General features: G+C 39.2%; 1 protein-coding gene across 1 annotated transcript in view; it reads left to right on the top strand.

Annotated features, from left to right (window-relative positions):
• Window positions 1-3,146: 3,146 nt before the first annotated feature.
• Window positions 3,147-19,317, top strand: part of CHL1 (cell adhesion molecule L1 like) — a gene marked incomplete at both ends in the record, with an annotated part of 53,359 nt that continues 37,188 nt past the window's right edge. Inside the window, 7 exons of the mRNA XM_082059937.1 lie at window positions 3,147-3,237; window positions 5,255-5,360; window positions 6,948-7,138; window positions 13,936-14,058; window positions 15,153-15,323; window positions 17,094-17,141; window positions 19,078-19,198. Coding sequence (XP_081916063.1) covers window positions 3,147-3,237; window positions 5,255-5,360; window positions 6,948-7,138; window positions 13,936-14,058; window positions 15,153-15,323; window positions 17,094-17,141; window positions 19,078-19,198 — 851 coding nt within the window. The remainder of the gene's footprint in view (window positions 3,238-5,254; window positions 5,361-6,947; window positions 7,139-13,935; window positions 14,059-15,152; window positions 15,324-17,093; window positions 17,142-19,077; window positions 19,199-19,317) is intronic.

Raw genomic sequence — 19,317 nt, 5'->3', positions numbered from 1 at the left:
GACAGCCAAACACATGACAGCCGTATAAAATGCCTAACATTTGTGAGCCCTGTCTATACATTACCTTAAATAAGGTTAATCGCTTGACACAGATCTCCTTGCGGGAAGGATGTATGTCTCGACCTGTCTGTCTGCTGAGGACTGTCACTGTCCAGAACAGGGCACAGAAGGGTGACCAGTTGGGGTATGTCAGAGGAGATGTGTTTTAAGTGTTTGCCTTCCATAATAACTGCTGAGGGAACCAGCACAGCCAGAATAATGCCTTTGCTACTCCCTTAGGTGTAATATATATAACATAGGAACAGGAGGCTTATCTTGCTGGATAGTTATCACTATGTAAATACTTCTGCAAAGATACTGTTGCTTAATTCATGTCAGCCCAGGATTGTACCTCCTGGAAACTGCCAGAGAATAAAATGGCAGAGGTTAAATGCAGCTGCAGGGAGATTTCCAAGTGGCCTTTGGAAGTATCCGATCACTGTGCACAAGTCCAGCACCATTGGTCCCAAAGAACTCTCTGCTTCTAAATGCTGGTGCTGTCAGCCCCCTGCATTAGTATTCAACACGGGGAAAAAGAGCAAGGCGCTAGACAGACTGGCTAATTACAGCAGCCTGCAGAGGCAAGTCGTGCTGTACCACATGATAAAGGATACCCTTTTTATTTAGTATATTTCTTCTTTTCTCTATGTCGCTTCATTGGAAAAAAAAAAAAAAAAAAAAAAAAAAAAAAAAAAAAGAAATTGCAAGCTAATGGGTTTGGCTAAGGAATCAAGCTGTTTTACTGTTGTTTGTTTGTTTTTTCTTGAATTTAATCTGATGCTATACAATGCTTTGTAACACTCATATAAGAAACTTCCCACTCCTCAGTCTGCAACTTTAGCAAGCTGCACACCTCCTGTAATCCCAGCTCCCCTTCCTCTGGCTGGCATCCTGACACGGGATGCTCTGGTCCCCAGAGCTGTCAGCAGATGGGAGGAGAAGGGGGCTTCACTACCACTAATGCACCATCTGCAAGCAACAACACTGGTCAAATTTTTGTGAGCCTAGATTGTAACTGTGGGGTTAGGGGGTTTGCTGTCAGAGCATCTTCTTTTGCCATTGATGACATAAATAGATCTGGAACTGAGCATCTGCTGGGAGCAGGTTAGGCAGGGTAGGAGAGCCCAGTCCTGCGGTCACAGAAGTTGTGCAGCCGTCAGGTAGCTGCAAGCTGGGGGTCATGCATACACCCCCAACACTGTGATACAGCCCAGATTTTATTGGACTGAGGTTTAGTAAGGTCTACTTCTCACAGGTTAGCACCAGGAAAAATTAAACTTGAGGGAAATATCAACTGCCACAAAACAAAACTTACTGGTGTTGCCTGATTCTGCCTGATTTGCACCCAGGCACAACCTGGCGGTGGCAGCTCAGCCAGCAAGTCCCTGTCCCCTTCAGTGCCCTTCTGTGCCATGCCCCCCTGTGGAGACAGGCATTAAGCAGATTAGTCAGCTTCTTCCATCAGCGAACACTCAGTGCCTAAGATACTTATAAGACATCTGTTTTTTAGCCTCATTTCTAAACAAATGAGGCTTATGTGATTATAGTGTCTGTCTCTTTTCCCCTTGTTGGCCAATTTCAATATTCACCCAGGGATTCCGGTCTCAAAGATGTTAACTTCCTAAAAGTTTTCATGAACTGGTGATGAGTGAACAGAAATGATTCTGCTAATGCCTCTGGAGAAAGAGCCATAGCACAACCTGTTGCTCATCTCTGGCTGCTGATGCAAAAGAATGTGTGTTGGGTAAAAGGGAAATCTCCACTCCATGACTGTGTCTTGTAGAAGTTTGGCAAATCAGCCTTCAGGACCAAAGTGTCATGGGCTGGCATGTGCTGGCTGCGTGGCTGTGCACTGTCTCTGCTTCAGCTGCAGCCAGCTGTGCTGGGCCGGGGCCAGCATCCCCAGCACACCGCCCACCTCCCACCTCCTGCCTGCTCCTGCACGCCAACTGCTCTCGGTGATCCTGGGATTGCTTTTCTGATCCCTGGATTAACCGGGTGGTGAGTGCAAAGATACAAGAGCTGTATGTGAGCCAGGCTTAGTCTGGAAATGCGTTGTTGTGGTTGTATGGCTCCGCTTGTGAACTCAGCGGCTTGATTTGGAGCTCGCTGTGCCATGCAGGGCTGGGCTGCTGGTGGGTTGGGTCCTCACCTCCATCATGGTAGCTTTGTCTTGAAAATTGCTCCTGCAGAATTATCTTGACAACTGAGGTCTAAATTCTCTAGAGACTGATGTCCTGTGAGTGCTATGTGTTAGAAGATACACAGGTACAAAACATACCTTATACTGGTTGATATTTCACTGAGATATTGTAAATTACGCTGAAGACTGAAATCCTCCATACACCCATGCTTGTAGAATTCTCTCTCCTTCACTTCTCTGTGAATTACACTTAAACACCTATTAGAGCTGAATATGTCTCCTTTTGGCAGCCACCTGACATTTTTACCTTGTAACACAGAACCTAAGGAGATGTATAATGGATTGTGTTAAATCTATGTATAGTAGTACTGGGATTATGGAGGAAAAGAAAACGTTTCATGTTCTGGCCCTTATTAATGAACTAAACTAGATTTGTCTTTTTTAAAGCATAAATGAAAGATAAAAGACACATGAGATTTATGAACAAGGTCATTAGTGTACCAAATTTCTCTCATTAGATTTGTTACATTACTTTCCAACTTACACAACTCTCATTACAAAAATTTATGAACCGGAATGATTACAAATATACTATCTTTTAAACCATCCCTACTTTTAATTGCAAAACAAAAAATAATTATACTTCTGTGCTATAATGGGTTTGTAGTTTTGTGCATGTATTTTTTTGTTAGAAATTTAATAGACCTTCCCGAAGCCAGGAGGTAGGGAGAGAGGAGAGGAAGTTGTACCACTTAGTGAAATTTGCAATTTAGCTGCAAATCCTGAAGCGTTGCTTAAATTTAGGAACCTTGTTAGAGCCAAGTTAATTTTACAAGCTAATATGGCTGTTTCTTTTTCTTGCTAGACTTTCAATTTCACATCCTTACATCTGATTTGAAGTGGCAGTGAGAGGAAGCATAAGGTATCTCTCCTTCTGTTTGGACTCCTTGTTTAGGGAAGAGTGATGGAGACGCTATTAAGCACAAAAGGGATCACCATATGCCTATTTTTCTCTGTATTGAGTTTGGCAGCAGCTATTGAAATACCATTATCAGGTGAGTTGTAGCTATTTACTGAACACTTTGCTGTTTTGTTTTGGTATCCTTTTTTTTTTTTTTTTTTTTTCTTTTCTAACCTTTCCCTGAAGAAAAAAATAGTAAATTCTGCTTTTCAGTTGCTCCATTTTGAATTTAGTTCTGCCAGAACATGGCCTTTGGGAAATTCAGATGTGATAAAAATGTAAGCTGCTTTGTTTGGACCTGCTTAAATGTAGCAGTAAACTTGTCTAATAACATATATCTGTGTTTGCTATCAAACACACAGCGTAGCTCCAAGGGCTTGGTTTTGTCCTTCACATAAATTCCTCATTTTGGCTCTGAATCTCCCTGTATCTTGTTTGATGTACGTATACCCTTACTTACTTGTCTTGCATCCTGCTGTTTCAGTCTGAAAGAGGAGCAGGTGTATGTCTCAGGGCGTACATTAGTCCCCAGAGAAGCATTTCCTACACGTTGTGTACCGCCCAGGGAGCACCTCCTTTATCCGTCTGGCTATGATGCATTCAAACTGCCTGTTTTACACGGTTGGTGTGGTTTCAGGATATGTGTAAAATATGGGATGTAGCTCATAGGGGACAATCCAATAAAAGCCAGTGGACCCTGCTGCCTGGATTACAGCCCAGACCTCCCAAGCTTTGTGCTTTTAAAACATAAATGGACCAGGAAGATTATAAACTACAGACTTTTTTTCTTGGAGGGGGGTGGGACGGGGCAGAAAACTCAACAATATTGGGTTTTGGATGAATTACAGTGGGGGTAAATACAGGAATAACTCAATCAACCTAAGGAAAAATAAATGCAGGCTCTTTACGGAGCTTTGGGCCCTGTAGCCTCAAAGTAGGACATGGGCCAGTTTCAGGGCATCATGTGGACCTGCTGTGAGCCGTTAGCACTCTGGAATCTGCCAATAGCCCTGGCTGCAAAGAAGAAGTCAATCAAGCAGGTTTACAGGATATTTTACTAAAGCTATCCAAACTTGTTTAACAGCATTTGAAAGCAGAAGTTTTCTGGAAGGAAGGTACCACAATGGTTCCTTGTGTTTCAAATAAAGCAAAAGTGGAGTTGTGACTGTAAAGTACAGGACAAACTGTTTGGGCATCCCCTGATTTTAAGTAGCTACACAGGGGAACCATCTAGCTCTTAATTTGCTTTAATAAGGCATTTTATATTTTAATAAAAAGGAATTATGTCTGATCAGTGAAGCTGGTGGGCTTGGAAGTATTCAGCTTTGAGACTACATGGTATGGCAAGACACCACATTTTGCTCCAGCTTTGAGCTTCCTGGGCTTGAAAGACAAACCAAAGAGGATGTTAATTTTCTTCCTGGCTGTTTATAACAATGTGATGATCCTATTATCCCCAGCTCTGCTGCAGGGAGCATTCTCCCTCCTGTGGCTCTGTGTCACAGACATTTGCAGCACTTTAATTCCCTTAGAAAAGAATAAGAAAAAGTTAGTGAAACACCACTGTGTGACCATGTGACTGGTAACAGCTCTTCCCCTACCGTACCCTGGAGGGAATATAAAGTCATCTTTGCAGTCCATGGATTTCCTGGCAATTTTATCCAGGATGGAGATAGTAGTTTGCTACTTCATGTGTGTGAATCTGTGTCTGGATTAAAATGCCCATTATTAACTTCACCACTAAATGAATTTACCAGTCCATACAACCACACTTTGACTTTAGCTTTAGCATGACCCCAGCTCTCCTCTGCCCTGGGTGGGCTGGACATAGGTGGAAGCATGTGCAGGTGATGCCCATGGGTGGCTGATGAGACATAGTGAGCACTGTCAAGCCTTTCTCTGCCTGCTAAAGCAATAACAGTGTTCAGTTTTGGGAGCAGAGAGTATTGTCAATGCCAGGAAGATGATGATGGTAATCCTTTTTTTTTAAGGCAAGCCTCACTCTTCCTGGGAGTAAGGCAATCCTGACATTGTCGCTTTCAAAGAAAGGACCTGAGCAGAGAACAGTTTTGCTTAAACGACATTTTAACCCGGTACCAATCTGTGTTCAGTTGTGCAGCTTCCAACAATCACGGAGCAACCTCGCACCCAAGTTGCCTACCCTTTTGATGAGGACTTTACAGTTAAATGTGAAGCTAGAGGAAACCCACAGCCCACGTGAGTACTGCTTTTACCTGCAGAAGCAAGCAGAATTTGAGTTTGCTTTTAGCCTTTACCAAACTTTGTTCTGGTTTTGAGGAGGGGAGGAATAGCTGATGTACAGTAACCGACTCGTCATTGTAAGGCAAGGTTAAGGTTTCTGTTTCCATTTAGGCCATTCAGCTTTTGTTGCTCAATCACTCCCTCTGTGAATGGATACCAACATGCCTTTTTTTTGTTGGCTGATGTTCCATTTCTCTAGCATGTGCTGAGTTCACCCCATGATTTAAAAGAGCTTGTCTGGGCTGTGCTGCAAAAGATAGGAGGTGTGTAATGGTAATTAAAAGGTCCCAGCTGGTCTTCTGCATTTTCCACAGCAACCTTAAAAATACCAAGCACAATTAACTGTGTATTCAGAGATCACATTTGCATTTTATCAGATACCTTGTCTGTACCTGACATCATCATGGCCGTGGTGATGTTACAAATATACATATAAGGAGTTATTCAAATAAATATCAAAAGATAAGCTTTATGTATTTTACATCAATGTAGAAAGGAAAGATTTTTAATGAAAACGTGATTAACAAAATGTAATTATAACATAGTAAAAGCTCCTCCTGAGACTTTCACCACTGGATGGTGTGTGGGCTAAGTTAATAGCTGTTTTGCATGTAATTTTTACTCTTTAATACTTCCTTTTTTTTTTTTCTCTGCAACACCATTTAAATATGCTTAAAAAAAGCAATTGTTAGTTTTATATCAAGATGATTTGATCATTTTTAATTGCACTCTGAATTGAGATTAGTAGTTTTCCTTTATTTCATGTTTGTCAGTGGATCGATGAAAAGTTTCCCAGTATATTTAAATCTATGTGATAGAGCTGGTTAGATGATAGGAACCCATATGCCTCTCCACATAGTTGCAAAGCAGTTTGCCTCAGTGAAGTGTGAAAACATACACTTCTTTTAACACTAATTTATTCTCTTGAAACACTGCAAAAATTTGTAAAAGGTATGTGTTTCACTAAATGCATGTTATATCATAATTTCCAACTGTCTCTGCTTCAGAATCAGTTTAGCCATTTGAGGTACGTGAACTATGACAAATACTTCATGGTTCATCAAATTCACACCCCACTAGCATCAAAACTACAAATGATTCTATGTCAAGACCAGGAGAAACTCAGTCAAGTTATCTTGTTTTCTTTTAGGTTTAACCATGGTACCTCTTGTAGATAGTGAGAAGAACTCCTGTCAGTCCTTGCTAGTCAAAACTACCAGCTCTCCTACAGACAGTTTTTTTGCAAAACTCTAGTTCCTTTGACTGTGTGGCTCTTGCTTTCACAGATGGTCTCTTTCATTTATTGTCCTTGCCTTAAGCTTTGTATTCTTATTTCGTGTCACAGTCAGTTATCCAGAAGTAAAGTGTCCAACAAGAGAGACATGCCCAGTAGCTAATACAAGTTATAGTAGGACAGTGGTCATTTTACCATTCAACATTCTTCTTTTAAGTCTAGTTTTTCCTTTTATTTACCACTGGTTTTGTACCATAGTGCTCTCTGTTCTGTGACCTGTCCTTTGTAACATTTTTACTGGTTTTTAGCTTTAACTGGACTAAGGATGGAAAACCATTTGATTTATTATCTGACCCAAGAATAGTTGCATCTAACAACTCTGGAACATTTGTGCTTCAAAATCGAGGAATCATCACCAATTTTCAAGGGAAATATCGTTGCTTTGCATCTAATATGCTGGGAACTGCCATGTCAGAAGAAATTGAACTAATTGTTCCAAGTAAGGGCTTTTTCTTTGCTTTTGTTTTGTGATTTTGTTGTTGTTTGTTTGTAAAAACTGTGTTTCCTCAAAGTAAATGGAGAAGAACTAGTTGCTAATAGGGCATATGTAACATGTGCTTTGTTGTTATTCAGTGAATACTGGAAGGAAAAAATAATTTCATTCCTGATTTTGAGGACAGAAATCTAAATGAGCAGATCTGAATGCAGGAGTTCAGACAACACCACTGGGCTCTTACTGGTCTCAAAGTGCTGATACTGGCACTCCTTACAAACTTTAATACAAACACAACTAGGCAGATTATGTGTATATTTTCCCACATACATTAATTTTGAATTTTATTATTTACTTTTGCTTTCTGAATATCATCTGCCTTGCTTTGCCTCTAGAGGGTGGCTTGGTGGGTAAATTAGTATTAACTTTTTAATAGCAATCCTAGGTGAGCTGAATGTTCAATGACAGAAATGATTATTTGCTTTGACTTGACTGTTTAAATGCCTGTATAAAGCATTTGCTTTGTCTTTGCCATAAAACCCATAAGAATTCTTCCCTCGTGTAGAGCCACTATTTGCTCTTGTGATGCTTCCACTTCCAACAACTTTCTCTTTATGTAAAGAAGAAAGCATCAATATTGATAACAATTGTAGTCTGCTAAATTCTCTACCTAATCTGGGCAGGGACATTTTCTTTGTGAGCTGATGCCAGCACTTCATAGAAATACAGAAATTAAAATATTTGGAGAGAGAAAACAAATAGCAGAAAAAATGGCAGAATAACCATCTTGCAGTTATTGAAATACAGTACAGGTATTGAAAGATATTAACTGTTCATGAAAGACATAATGGCATAAATAATGAAATAATGTTAGAAGTGTATTAAAAATGTAATGGGCAATAAAGGAGTAGGAAGTCAGAGAAAACAAAATTGGTTTGAGTCAAATCAGTTTGTGGAAGTGTTGTAAAAGACACTTTGTGAGTTTGAGGAAACTCTTGAGTTGGAGTGATCTTTCTAATACTGGAGAAATTCACTTGATAAAGAATTAGGTACCATGTAGTGCTTTCACTTTCCAAACTTTTACTGAAAAGCAAATGTTGTTAAGAGTCATAAGGCTAATATTTCAGCTTGGCAACTGTGCGTGAGTGAGCGCCCAGAAATTGAGAGGACAACATGGTGTCCGTGTCAGAGCAAGGAACATGAAATCAGAAGCTGGGGCGTGGGATGGGAGAAATAGCAGCTTATTACTGCAAAATAGTAACCGATGCAAATGTTTGAAGGCTCAAGTGAAAGTCATCCAATCCACTGTGATTTCGTTAGTCTGATATCGGTAGCGTTTGGAGTTTGGTATAAATGCTCACAGGGAAAATATTAAACATGCTGGTGCACAGATCCACTGTAAATTGGGCAATTACTGACACTGGGACAAATTACATCTATTTGCCCACACGTTTTGGAGCAGAGACTGGTACACGTGAGATCACTACATGCATTCATGATAATGATGCAGAGGTGGTAGCACTTTGCCAGCTGTATTCAAGTAGAATGTCAGCTACTTGGCAAGTCACTATGCCAAAGAAGGGAAGGAAAATCTAGCAAGTCAGACTAGGCCAGTTTTTTTCATAAATTACACCGCAGAGGGAGAATACGGGGTCTGTAAGGAAAAAAACACTACTGCTGAGGAGAACAAAATACTATTTACTCACAGTAGTCATTCTAGGAAAGCAACAGAAATGTCAGCAGAAATTATCATTAAATGTCACCTACATAATGAAAATACCACACCTCCCCTATATATGGTGACATTAAGGAGAGCAGGGAAGAATGAGGTCTGAAGATCTCTGTATGTTTGCATTGTTTACAAAGTCCAGATTGGTACAAGATACATGCAGCATGAAAATGAATTTGAATGGTGAGAACACAGACCTCAGCTACCCTCATCCTGTATTTAAGGAATCTGTTGCTTGAATTACTGAGTAGGCTCAATGCCAGAGGAAGAAGAAGTACGATTTAAACTTCTTTAATTAACTGTGGTATAAAAGACTCTTCATGGTAGACTGCATTAAGATTTATGCTCAGTATTTCTAAAGCTTTTGCTCTAAAAGACTGAAGATCTGAGAATGGAAACATAGCCCAAACATAAAATAGTCTGGTAGCAGGCTATGCTATGCTAATGATGTTAGTTCTAGCATTCACAAAGAAAGCAAAACCTGTATTAATATTTTAAAAAAGACATTAATATTGTGAGATCATTAAAATATATTGAGGTGATGATAAAATAGGAGGTCTCAGGAACTCACTTTGTGAAGGTATTTGGTACAGCCTTTTTGGAAGAGGAAACAAAAGAGAGTAACTCACCAAGACTTTGCAGGAAGTAGGAATAAAATTTAAACCTCTTGCCTCCTAAACCACTGTCCTGTACCTTTGACAACTTTTCTGGGCATCTAAATCATTAGGATCACACTGACTGTTGCCAGTGACCATCCATCATTCTGGATAGGGCAACAGAGTTTTACATAGGAAAAGAGACTGTCACTGATTCCATCATAAAAGCTTCTTTGAGAGGCAGTGTACTGACAGCCACAATCTTCTTGATAGCCAGACTTTCCTAACTTTTTCAATTTAATGCAGCAATTAAAAAAATCCATAAATAAGCAGGATCCTATCTTGTAAACAGTTCAAATGCTTCAATGGAAATTACAGATTTAACTACTGCGTATACCACATGAATCAGAATATCAATTGCTGTACTGAGATGAGTATTGGAAGCTGCCCAAGCTGTCTTCAGTACAACTTATGTAGTTTGTGACTGTAAGTCATGTTTATGATTCTTTGACATGTTGGGCTGTTCCCTGCACATGATACAGATCTGTATACCAAACCAGTTAGCTACTAGCTAAAGTGTCTGCAGAGCTGGGAATTTCCAGGATATAAACATTTCTTGACTATTTCTACTTTTCCTCACTTTTACATCCTTTAAGGATTTGTTTGCATGGAAAAATTTAAGAATATATATGATGAGTCAGGCTAAGCATCCATCTAGACCAGGACACATCTCCAACAGCATCCACAGAGAAGGTTATAAAAACAAACCTGGTCTAGGGTCATGTTTTCCTACAGTAGTTTCCAAATATGTTTGTTAATTGCTGATTTAATGTAATGAGTTGACTTCCATTTTATACCAGATACTGGTAGAAACCAAACACAGAGGTCTCAAGGAATTTACAGTTACCTGGAGAAACCTTTTTCCTTCAATTCCTTAACACTTTACCCAGAAACATATAAAATATCAGATTGAATGGCTTCAGTTCTCATCTGAACTGCTATAAATTCCCGTACTTGATATAGTTACAGTTGTGTGAAGTCACTGTAGTCAGCAGTAGGACAAAAATTTAAGGTGTAGGACAAATTGTGCTAATAGGTACCTGAGTAAATCTGAAGCAATCCTGCTGGGGACTGGAGTACCCCAACTCTGGTTGCTATATTTCTGACTCTGTACTGCTAAATTCGAATTTAGAATTTTATATTGCATTGTATTCGTCTCCCTCGTGTTTGATTTTTGTTGAAATACTGCATTTTCTGAACAGATAATAAGTAGGAAGGAGTGAACTGGCCTTCTTTCTGAAATTTCTCTCAGCCAACCTAATATGCCAGTGGTATGGCAGCCTAATCTCAAGTACAGTTCATTCATTAAACTTTGAGTCACCCCAGGGATTAGACAGCCTGGTTCCTTGCACAAATGACTCTGGACTTCAATAATCTTCCATTTCCATGATTTACACACTATCAAAGCACTCTAATTCTGTTTTTTGAGTGCTGTACAGCATTCACACTGCAACCTTGTTAGAAAATAATATTTGGGCAGCGAAGCTTTTCCCAAGATTATTTTGAGAGCTTTATATATCACAGTGGGCTTTTAGAAGATGTCTCCAGAATAGAAGTCAGGTGTGCAGTTTTTCATCTTCCCTTTGGCTGTTTCATACGTAACACTTGATTGCTTGTGTCATGAGAGCCATCCTGCTGGCACTTCAGCAAGCCTTTCTCAGTCATTAAATAATGTTGTTCTCCCTTGTGTTATGGATATGTGAGACGCAGCACTCGGAGCTACACTGAATTCTCTGTCCCTTCTCATTATATCCATGTGTGGGGAATTGCATGAAAGATTGACATGACAATTTTAATGGTATTGTTGCAAAGAGATCAATTGGTTGTAAATTTTACAGTGTTCATGTGCTGCATTGATAACTCCATACAGTATTAAACACTTTCATGACACAATTAATCTTATATGATACTTTCGAGTTTAATTCAGCTGTGATAGCTTCTGTGATCAGCCACAAATCAGTTGTGATTGATTCTGGAATATCTTCTAATTAAAACAGAGGAACACTGGAAAAAAATTGCTGTAGGTACATACTGAAGACAAATGTGCAAGTGCTCAAGTCTAATGTGGTATTAGCTTCTTAGTTTTAATAAATCTCCTCATGCAGAATTCATAAACAGTTATTTTTCTAATCTTTGTGACCTATGGGACCCCAGCAAGAAAAAATTCTTGTCAGAAGGTTTGGTTCAGGAATTTATCGTGAAAGTTGAGTCTTCCTCCTTTGCAATACTTCAAGGGTTCAAAACACTCTAGGTTATGTATTGAGGGGAAAATCAAAGTATTTCAATATTTTTCATAATGAAAAAAGCAAAACGAAACACCATGGAAGAACCTAGAAGACCCAACCCCCTGTAGCTCAAGTACTTGTTAGAGACTGAGATTCAAGTTGCTGTTTCCCTCATTGGAGACCAAAGGCAGACATCTGGGTTATGCACAGATGAATGCCAGTGCTGCCAACTAATGTCATAGAGACCGTGGTTTTTCACTGTCTCCTGGTGCAAATTGCTATCTTTTTGTATAATTCTGTAATTATTGGGTACAGAAATTGACTGAGAAGGCCAGTGGTTATGACACCCAACTGGGATATTGGAGACTCAGATTTAGTTGTGCCAAATGAGGCAGAAAATGGGTCTGAACAAGAGTGTCCAATGTCCTAGATGAGTGATCTCACTATTAGTCTATCTGCTGATGTCTTTAGCTGTCTTAGTCAGAAATCTCTTATTCTTCGCTTGATCCTGCTTTCTTATAGGTTTGTTGAGAGTGATGTGCTTTTGGGAATGAATAAGTGTTAGATCAATAAATTGGCTTTTTCCTACTGGAAAATGTTGCACCTCTCCAGTAATCAGTAGATATATTTTCCAGGGCCTGAAGAGTATAGGTTGTTGAAAAGATTGGAATTTAATATACAGTTTCCTTCATTATCTGAAATTTCACCTACACAGTGGGTAATGCTCATTAGCTCTATTTTGCCTCTAAGAATTCACAACGCGTTAATAATCCTCCTGGAGATAACACCTATTCATAATCTGCATTCAGACAACCAGCATTATAATGATTGCTTATTTTTATGTTTGCTAATCCTACAATGTATAAAGTCTTCTCAGAGTCCTGGCCCAGCATCTCTCACCCTCCTTCTTTTCTTTGACTTCTGTGATGTGACACTGCAGATATCCTGTGGAGTTGCTAGATCTCTGATGTTTCAAAACGTTTATTTGCTATCAGAGTTCTCTGTCATGACTTGAACACCAGGATGGCAATGTTTGCTGTGCCAGTTTATTCTGCACAGCCAGGATGTTTTTGTTCCTTTGCTCTTTAATTGCTGTTAATTTTGCTCTTTAATGCAATTACCTCAACTGAAACTTTTACTAGTTTGAACTTGCCTGGAATGAAAGCAGAAAACAACATCTGCCTTTAAGGAGTGGTTACATTTTGCAGACTAATTTATTTGCAATAATCTCTGAGCTGGAGTCTCCCAGTGCTTGGTTTGGTGCAGGCTCCAGCCCAGCTCTGCATCCCCTCTACCTGGATGCACTGTGGTTACATTTTGGGCTGCTGAGACTGGCCAGGTTTGCCAAGTGTGTTTCAGGCTTTGAACAGTCTGCTGGCATCAGTGCTGATGCTCTAGGTGATTAAACAATCCTTGATCTGTTAATTATTTAATCATATTTAAGCCCAAATAGTGTAGCACTTGTGCAACCCTGTGTATTCTTTAGTGCAAATGCTGTCTCTGCATCCAGAAGGACAAGCTTGCTGAGAAAATCTGCACAGCAGAGGTATTATACCTGAGGTGATGAGGAGGCAATATAATCTTTGAACCAGATATCTGCTTCATCTGATTCTGAAGCTGGATAAGAATTGGGACAACTCAGGCACAAGGCAGAATAGCTGCCTGATGTCTGTCCTCACCTGCACTGACTTGCAGTGGCAACTTGGGAACCACTTTTTAGCCAAGACTTCCGAGAACATACTGCACTCCCAGACCGGTTTCTGATCCCCGGGGAAGAGCCTGGGACCCCTATACCCATCTAAGCCTCAATCTTCAGGTCTTTGTGGCCTTGAGCTCTCCTTTCCAGACGGTACAAATAAATGAAGTATAGAAAGCGTTTGAAAATAAAGGCAGTAAAATAAAGCCTCAGTAAAGCTCATGGATATCACAGACACCACCACCGTTCAGTTGCCTGACTTTTAATACTACGTGCTGTGCACTTTATGAATGAAGAAAGCTAACAGAGATTTTCTACTCTTAGTAAAAGTCATTATTACTCTGTATCACTTTGTAAATAATAATAGTACCCAAAACCAGAGAATACAAAACAATATGTTAAAGTAAATATTTTGTTAAGAACTAATTTAAGGGAGAAGCAAAGGGCAAAATTTCAAGAAGTAAAAATAAAAGAGGAACATCTTTGGTTTTGTACAGGTGTACCAAAATTCCCAAAAGAAAAAATTGAGCCCCTGGATGTGGAGCATGGTGATTCTGTGATTTTGCACTGTCACCCCCCAAAAGGCATCCCACCTTTGCACATCTATTGGATGAATATTGGTAAGTAAACAATTTCTACATAATTAATATGAGGACACTCAAAACATTTGTCTTCCAGAGCAGTTTCATTAGAGATTCATAATTGATGTGCATGGTAATCATGCAAGTGCTCAGCAAAAGGATGGGGATACTGAAAAACAAATTTGAAAAATGGAGAATGAAGATATATTTTTACATAACAAAAAGTTAAATTGTAGACTGTGTTGGCACAACATATTATTAAATATGAGTTATCAGAAAGCTTACAAATCAGTTAATTAGTCTACCAATAATGAGGACTACTACGTTTACAGTAGAAATTATAAAATGGGTCAATATACTATTACTATCATTACTATTTTTCTCTTTTCATAAATTAATAGTTGATTTATGATACTAAGAAAAAGAATCTGTCAGGTATGTATAATTATTTCCTTCTGGGTTTCTGTGATGTTTTTCTTCAGCATTTGTGTTCTGAAGGAATTTCTGTCTCTTGGGAAGCACAGTAACTTGGATTGCCTCCATGAGATGAAGGGTTTGTTTCTGAAGCTGACCAAGCACTTACAGAGACAGGGTGTCAGGTTAAACCTTTGATCTTGGAAGGCAGCCTCTCTACTCCTGACGTACATATTTAGCACAGACCTGCATTTGGCTGGATCAACAATGTGACAGTACAGCAACCTTAGTTCCTACTAACACTCTCCTGCTGTAATCTATAGTTACAGAAGAGTAAAGTGCTTGAGAGGCTGGCCGTGGGGACATAAGTAAACGGTGACCTCCATGTCATCATTACAGGCCTTTGTGTCAGGGAGAGGTGCTGGAAGATTCCTTTGATCTGAACAGGGACTTTGTACTGAGTATTTTTTTATTGTTAATATCTCAATTAATAATTATTTTTAATATATTTTCTATATAAATATACATAAGATATTATGAATTATCAATCGTATGTCAAATATTGTTAAATAACTCATTGGTTATGCTGGGCCTTATGCCTCTTTTGCATCAAAGTTATATTCAGTATCTGGAAGAAAACATGACAGGAGAACATTAGTAGTCATATTGGTGAAACTGCTCGGTATCATTACCATATCATAATTATATTTTCTTGCTAGATTTGCAGCACATTCCGCAAGATGAAAGGGTCTCCATGAGCCTTAAGGGAGATCTCTACTTTGCAAATGTGGAAGAAAATGACAGTCGAAGTGATTATTGTTGCTTTGCAGCATTTCCAACACTAAGGACGATTGTACAGAAAATGCCAATGACACTCAAGGTTTCCCGTTGTAAGTCTGCGGATAAGTGGTTTCTTGTTTTCTGTTGTTTTTCCTTTTTCAACTCCCCAGGCATCAGCAAATGCAGATGTCTGTGCCCTATGTCTCTGATGGAATTCTCTCCAAAGAATATGCATGTTACTGTTCTTATCCCTGCATTATTAACCTTACTCTAAGGGCTAAATTCAACCACTAAAAGCTTTTTGCAGCTGCTGGGCCCCAAAAGTTCTTCCTCCTGTTCTCCCCCCAGTGAAAGCCAATGATGCATTAGGGAAAGCTGCTCTTCTTGCGGTCCAGCGAGTCAATGATAGATGGGACTTCACAGGGTCTTGAGGACTTTCTGTGGTCACCTCCTTCCTGGGTCCAGGCCTGGTTTGGTCTGGGTGTAACAATGTAGTTGGGAAGCATGGTGCTTTCCAGGTCTTTGCAGCCTACCTCAATCTTCAATAAGAATGTTCCATATCCTCAATGAAATGGAAATCAAATTTAAAAAAAAAATCATATTTCATTTATTTATTTATTTTAATGTCTCTGTATTTGTGTAGGCTCTGAGGGTAAATGGTTGCAGGTACTGCTCCTGCCCCCAAGTCTCACCTGGGAATGTGGGGTTTGCTGCCCCATCAACATGCATGTGCATTTGTTTGTGTATATTACCTACTCACTGTGGTATCAAGCTACCAATTCCAGCTGTGTAAATCTACTGAATACATGGGGTGTATAGGTCTTAGTGTTAGAAACAGAGGAAAACAATACAAATATCCAAGGAAAAAAAATCCAGCCTTTTAGGGCATGCTCTCAGCTGTGTTAAATCAGCAAAGCCCAACAGAAGCCGGTGGAACTAAGGCAGCTTATAGCAGCTGGAGATCCATTCTGTTCTGCTCGAGTCTCTTCTGGCTGCAATAGTTTCTGGTGTCACTTGTACCACTCACTGAGTCTGCCCATGCCCTTAATATCAGGCTTCTGTTTCACTAATTCTTCTGACCTTTTGGGCTTACATAGCCCAGAAAGCCAAGGAAATTTTTCTTCATGAATGAAAGCCTAGTATTTAATATATGATTTTGAGAGTTTTCTTGTCAGGATAAAAAAATAAAGGATTAGTGTAGTGGGTTTGTATATATTAATACTTGCTTAAACCATATCTTGGGATAATAATTGTGAGAAAATCAAAATGAAATGTTGGTTTCCATAGCTTTTCTAATGGGTCCAGTCCCACACAGAGACAGATTACAGAAATAAGAAATGGGGTTTGATTGTGAGGTCACTGATAGCCCTGGCAGTGGCCCAGCAAAACACTTCACTGTATTCACCTTGCCATTGAAGTCAAGAGACTGGGTGCAGACAAATATGAGGCACATACGTTCTTGTAAACTCAGCTTGAGACTGCTCACTCCTTTCTGTGTCAAGTCCTTGTTGGTGAACTATATTAAAAAATTACATAGAAAAATGTAGACAATAAGAAAAAAGACACTGATTTTTTTTTTTTAATTCTTTATAGTGATTACTTACAGCTTAGTGATTTTTTTTTTATTATACTAGGTAGCTAGGATGAAATGGTGATCGTATCACCTATGAAATAATTTGCAGAATAATACATAAATTTGAAGAATTGTCTTTGTGTTTTCATAAATTTTTTGTTCATCTGTTGCTTTACTTTTTTTTTTTCTTCTTCTTTTATGAGACAAATGGGGGGGGCATCCTTTTGTTTTGGTTGATTTATTGTTTCTTTTGATTCTATATCAACTGTGCATGTTTGTGTTTGGTTGTCACTTTTATTTATTTCAGTTAAGCATGCTAATGACTCAGGCTCACCTAATGCTGCAGTTACTAAGGGTGAGTTGAATGCATCTGTTATTTAACCTTTAAACTGAGAATCTACCAGCTGAGATGAAATGTGAGCTGCTGCTCAGTAAAAAGAAAAAAAAAAAAAAAAAAACACAACACAAAAAAAACCCACAAAAAGCCTTTTTTTTGTGATGGGATGGATTTAAGTGGTCCATGGAGTACAATTTGCTCATCTTATACTTTTTGACAGAAATCTGAAGGGTTTTTAACAAAGAGGTAGTTTTCTTACTCAGGAAAAGAACATTCACATTTCATAATGTAAGTAAGGAGGTTGATGTCCTGGGATTCTCATGTTATCAGTTCAGAACAGGAACCAGACCTGGATGCTCAAAATCTCCCTCTGGCTGATAAGATGCTTGTGTTAGGTACCCACGATTTGAAGCTGTGAATTCATGTCTATTAGGGCTGCATGACTCCAGGGTGAGCTTAAAGTGTGGATTTATAGAACTCTAGATGCTCTGTGTTAATTGTCCCCATCTCCAGCTGTAGCTTGGGTAGATGGGAGGTGGTTCTCTTTGGCCGTATATTGCCCTGTCTGATACTCACTGCGGGGTAAGCACTCCAACAAAACACTTCTCATCCTGGAGATTCACATCTTCCCTTGCTTTGTGCTTCCCTTTTTGTGGAACAATATCCTGCAAATATTCTGCTGAGGTTTATGCAAGCAATGCATAGGTCATAAGGAAGCTAGTGGCTATTCCTGCAATTCTCCACCCAGTTAATTTCATTTAAAGTACATGAAAATGAGAGTTTCAGTTTTTACATGTAGCTCTTGACTCTGGTTTATTTGGTTAAATTGCTTCTGAGAGCCTCTGTGTTTTGAAATGCCCAATTTTAAACTCCTGGAAAACCCCGTTTTGTGGACAAGCACTGAAGTTTTTTAAAAAAGGGTTCTACTCAAGTGTTTTGGGGTGATTGACTCAAAACACTGATCAGTCCTCAAGCCTTGAACCATAGACACCAAGCATTGTGAGCAGAACAAACAGGGCTTGTGCAGAGTGACAGACACTCGAAAAACTGATTTTTTTTCCCTCAGAGAGATGCCTGAGCTCCTGTCACTGCCCAGGAATGGGGACTCTCTGCCTTTGGCAGTGGGAGGTGGAGGGCAGATGAAAAACCTGTGAGCATATCCAGGGGCTGCAGTTCTGGGCACTTGTGACACAGATTTGTAGGGATACAAAGCAAGGAGATAAAAAAAATAGAAAATGTTTTGGAGAGATACATGGGGTCTTTTACCAAATCATCCGTAACTGACTATTTTTGAAGAACTAGTACCATTTAGGGACTTATTCATTACTGTGCTAATTGTTATTATAGTGATAACTGGATAGCCATTTAACTCTATGCATATTTCATCATGAAACCATTGTTTGGCAGGCTGGAACAAATGGTCCGTTGAAATCAAATGCAGGTCAATCTTGTTTTATTATTTTAACAGTCTTCCTTACAAATTGTATCTCCATTACTGTAGATTTAATAATTGTAACAAGGACAATTCTGTGGGATATTCAAGTGAGGAAAGATGGGTTTTCATCTGAAACATAAAAGATGATGGAGTCAATGCAGAAGAAAGGTGCTAAGAAAGATGGTGTGGATCAGAAGATGAGCAATTGAGAAGATCAGTGTGGCTGAGGTATATGGTAGAATGGGCCAGTGCTTGGGTAGCAGGATATGAAACCATAGGAAAAGGGGTTTCACCAGCACTACTGCCTGTTGTTACACTTGTAGTCATCTTCTGACTGTAAGCAGGAGAAGCAGGAGAGTCGTGGATTAGTCTCAGGCCATATAAATAAAAAATTAAATTTATAAATTGAGGTCCAAAACCTTCTGACAGAGTAACATTTATGGCACTATTGAAGGGCAAGCAAAGGCTCTAAGTTTCGTTTCTAACTTTTATTTTATTTTATTTTATTTTATTTTTTAGCAAATTTTATCAAGGAACGGAAACCCAAACTGCTGATCCCTCCAGAATCTGCTGGCAGTAGCTCATCAGTCACTGTCATCAAGGGAGATGTCCTGCTACTTGAATGTATTGCTGAAGGGCTGTGAGTAATGCTCAATGCTGCACAAACTTAATCACTTTTTGAAATAGAATTGAGGAAAGAAAAAGCCATATTAAAAGCTATACAACTACAAATGAATGTATCTACCTGCCCAAACAATT

This window comes from Streptopelia decaocto, assembly GCF_964273445.1.
Source record: "Streptopelia decaocto genome assembly, chromosome: 8".
Taxonomy (NCBI): Eukaryota; Metazoa; Chordata; class Aves; order Columbiformes; family Columbidae; genus Streptopelia; species Streptopelia decaocto.
This window is presented reverse-complemented; position numbering and strand designations above follow the sequence as displayed.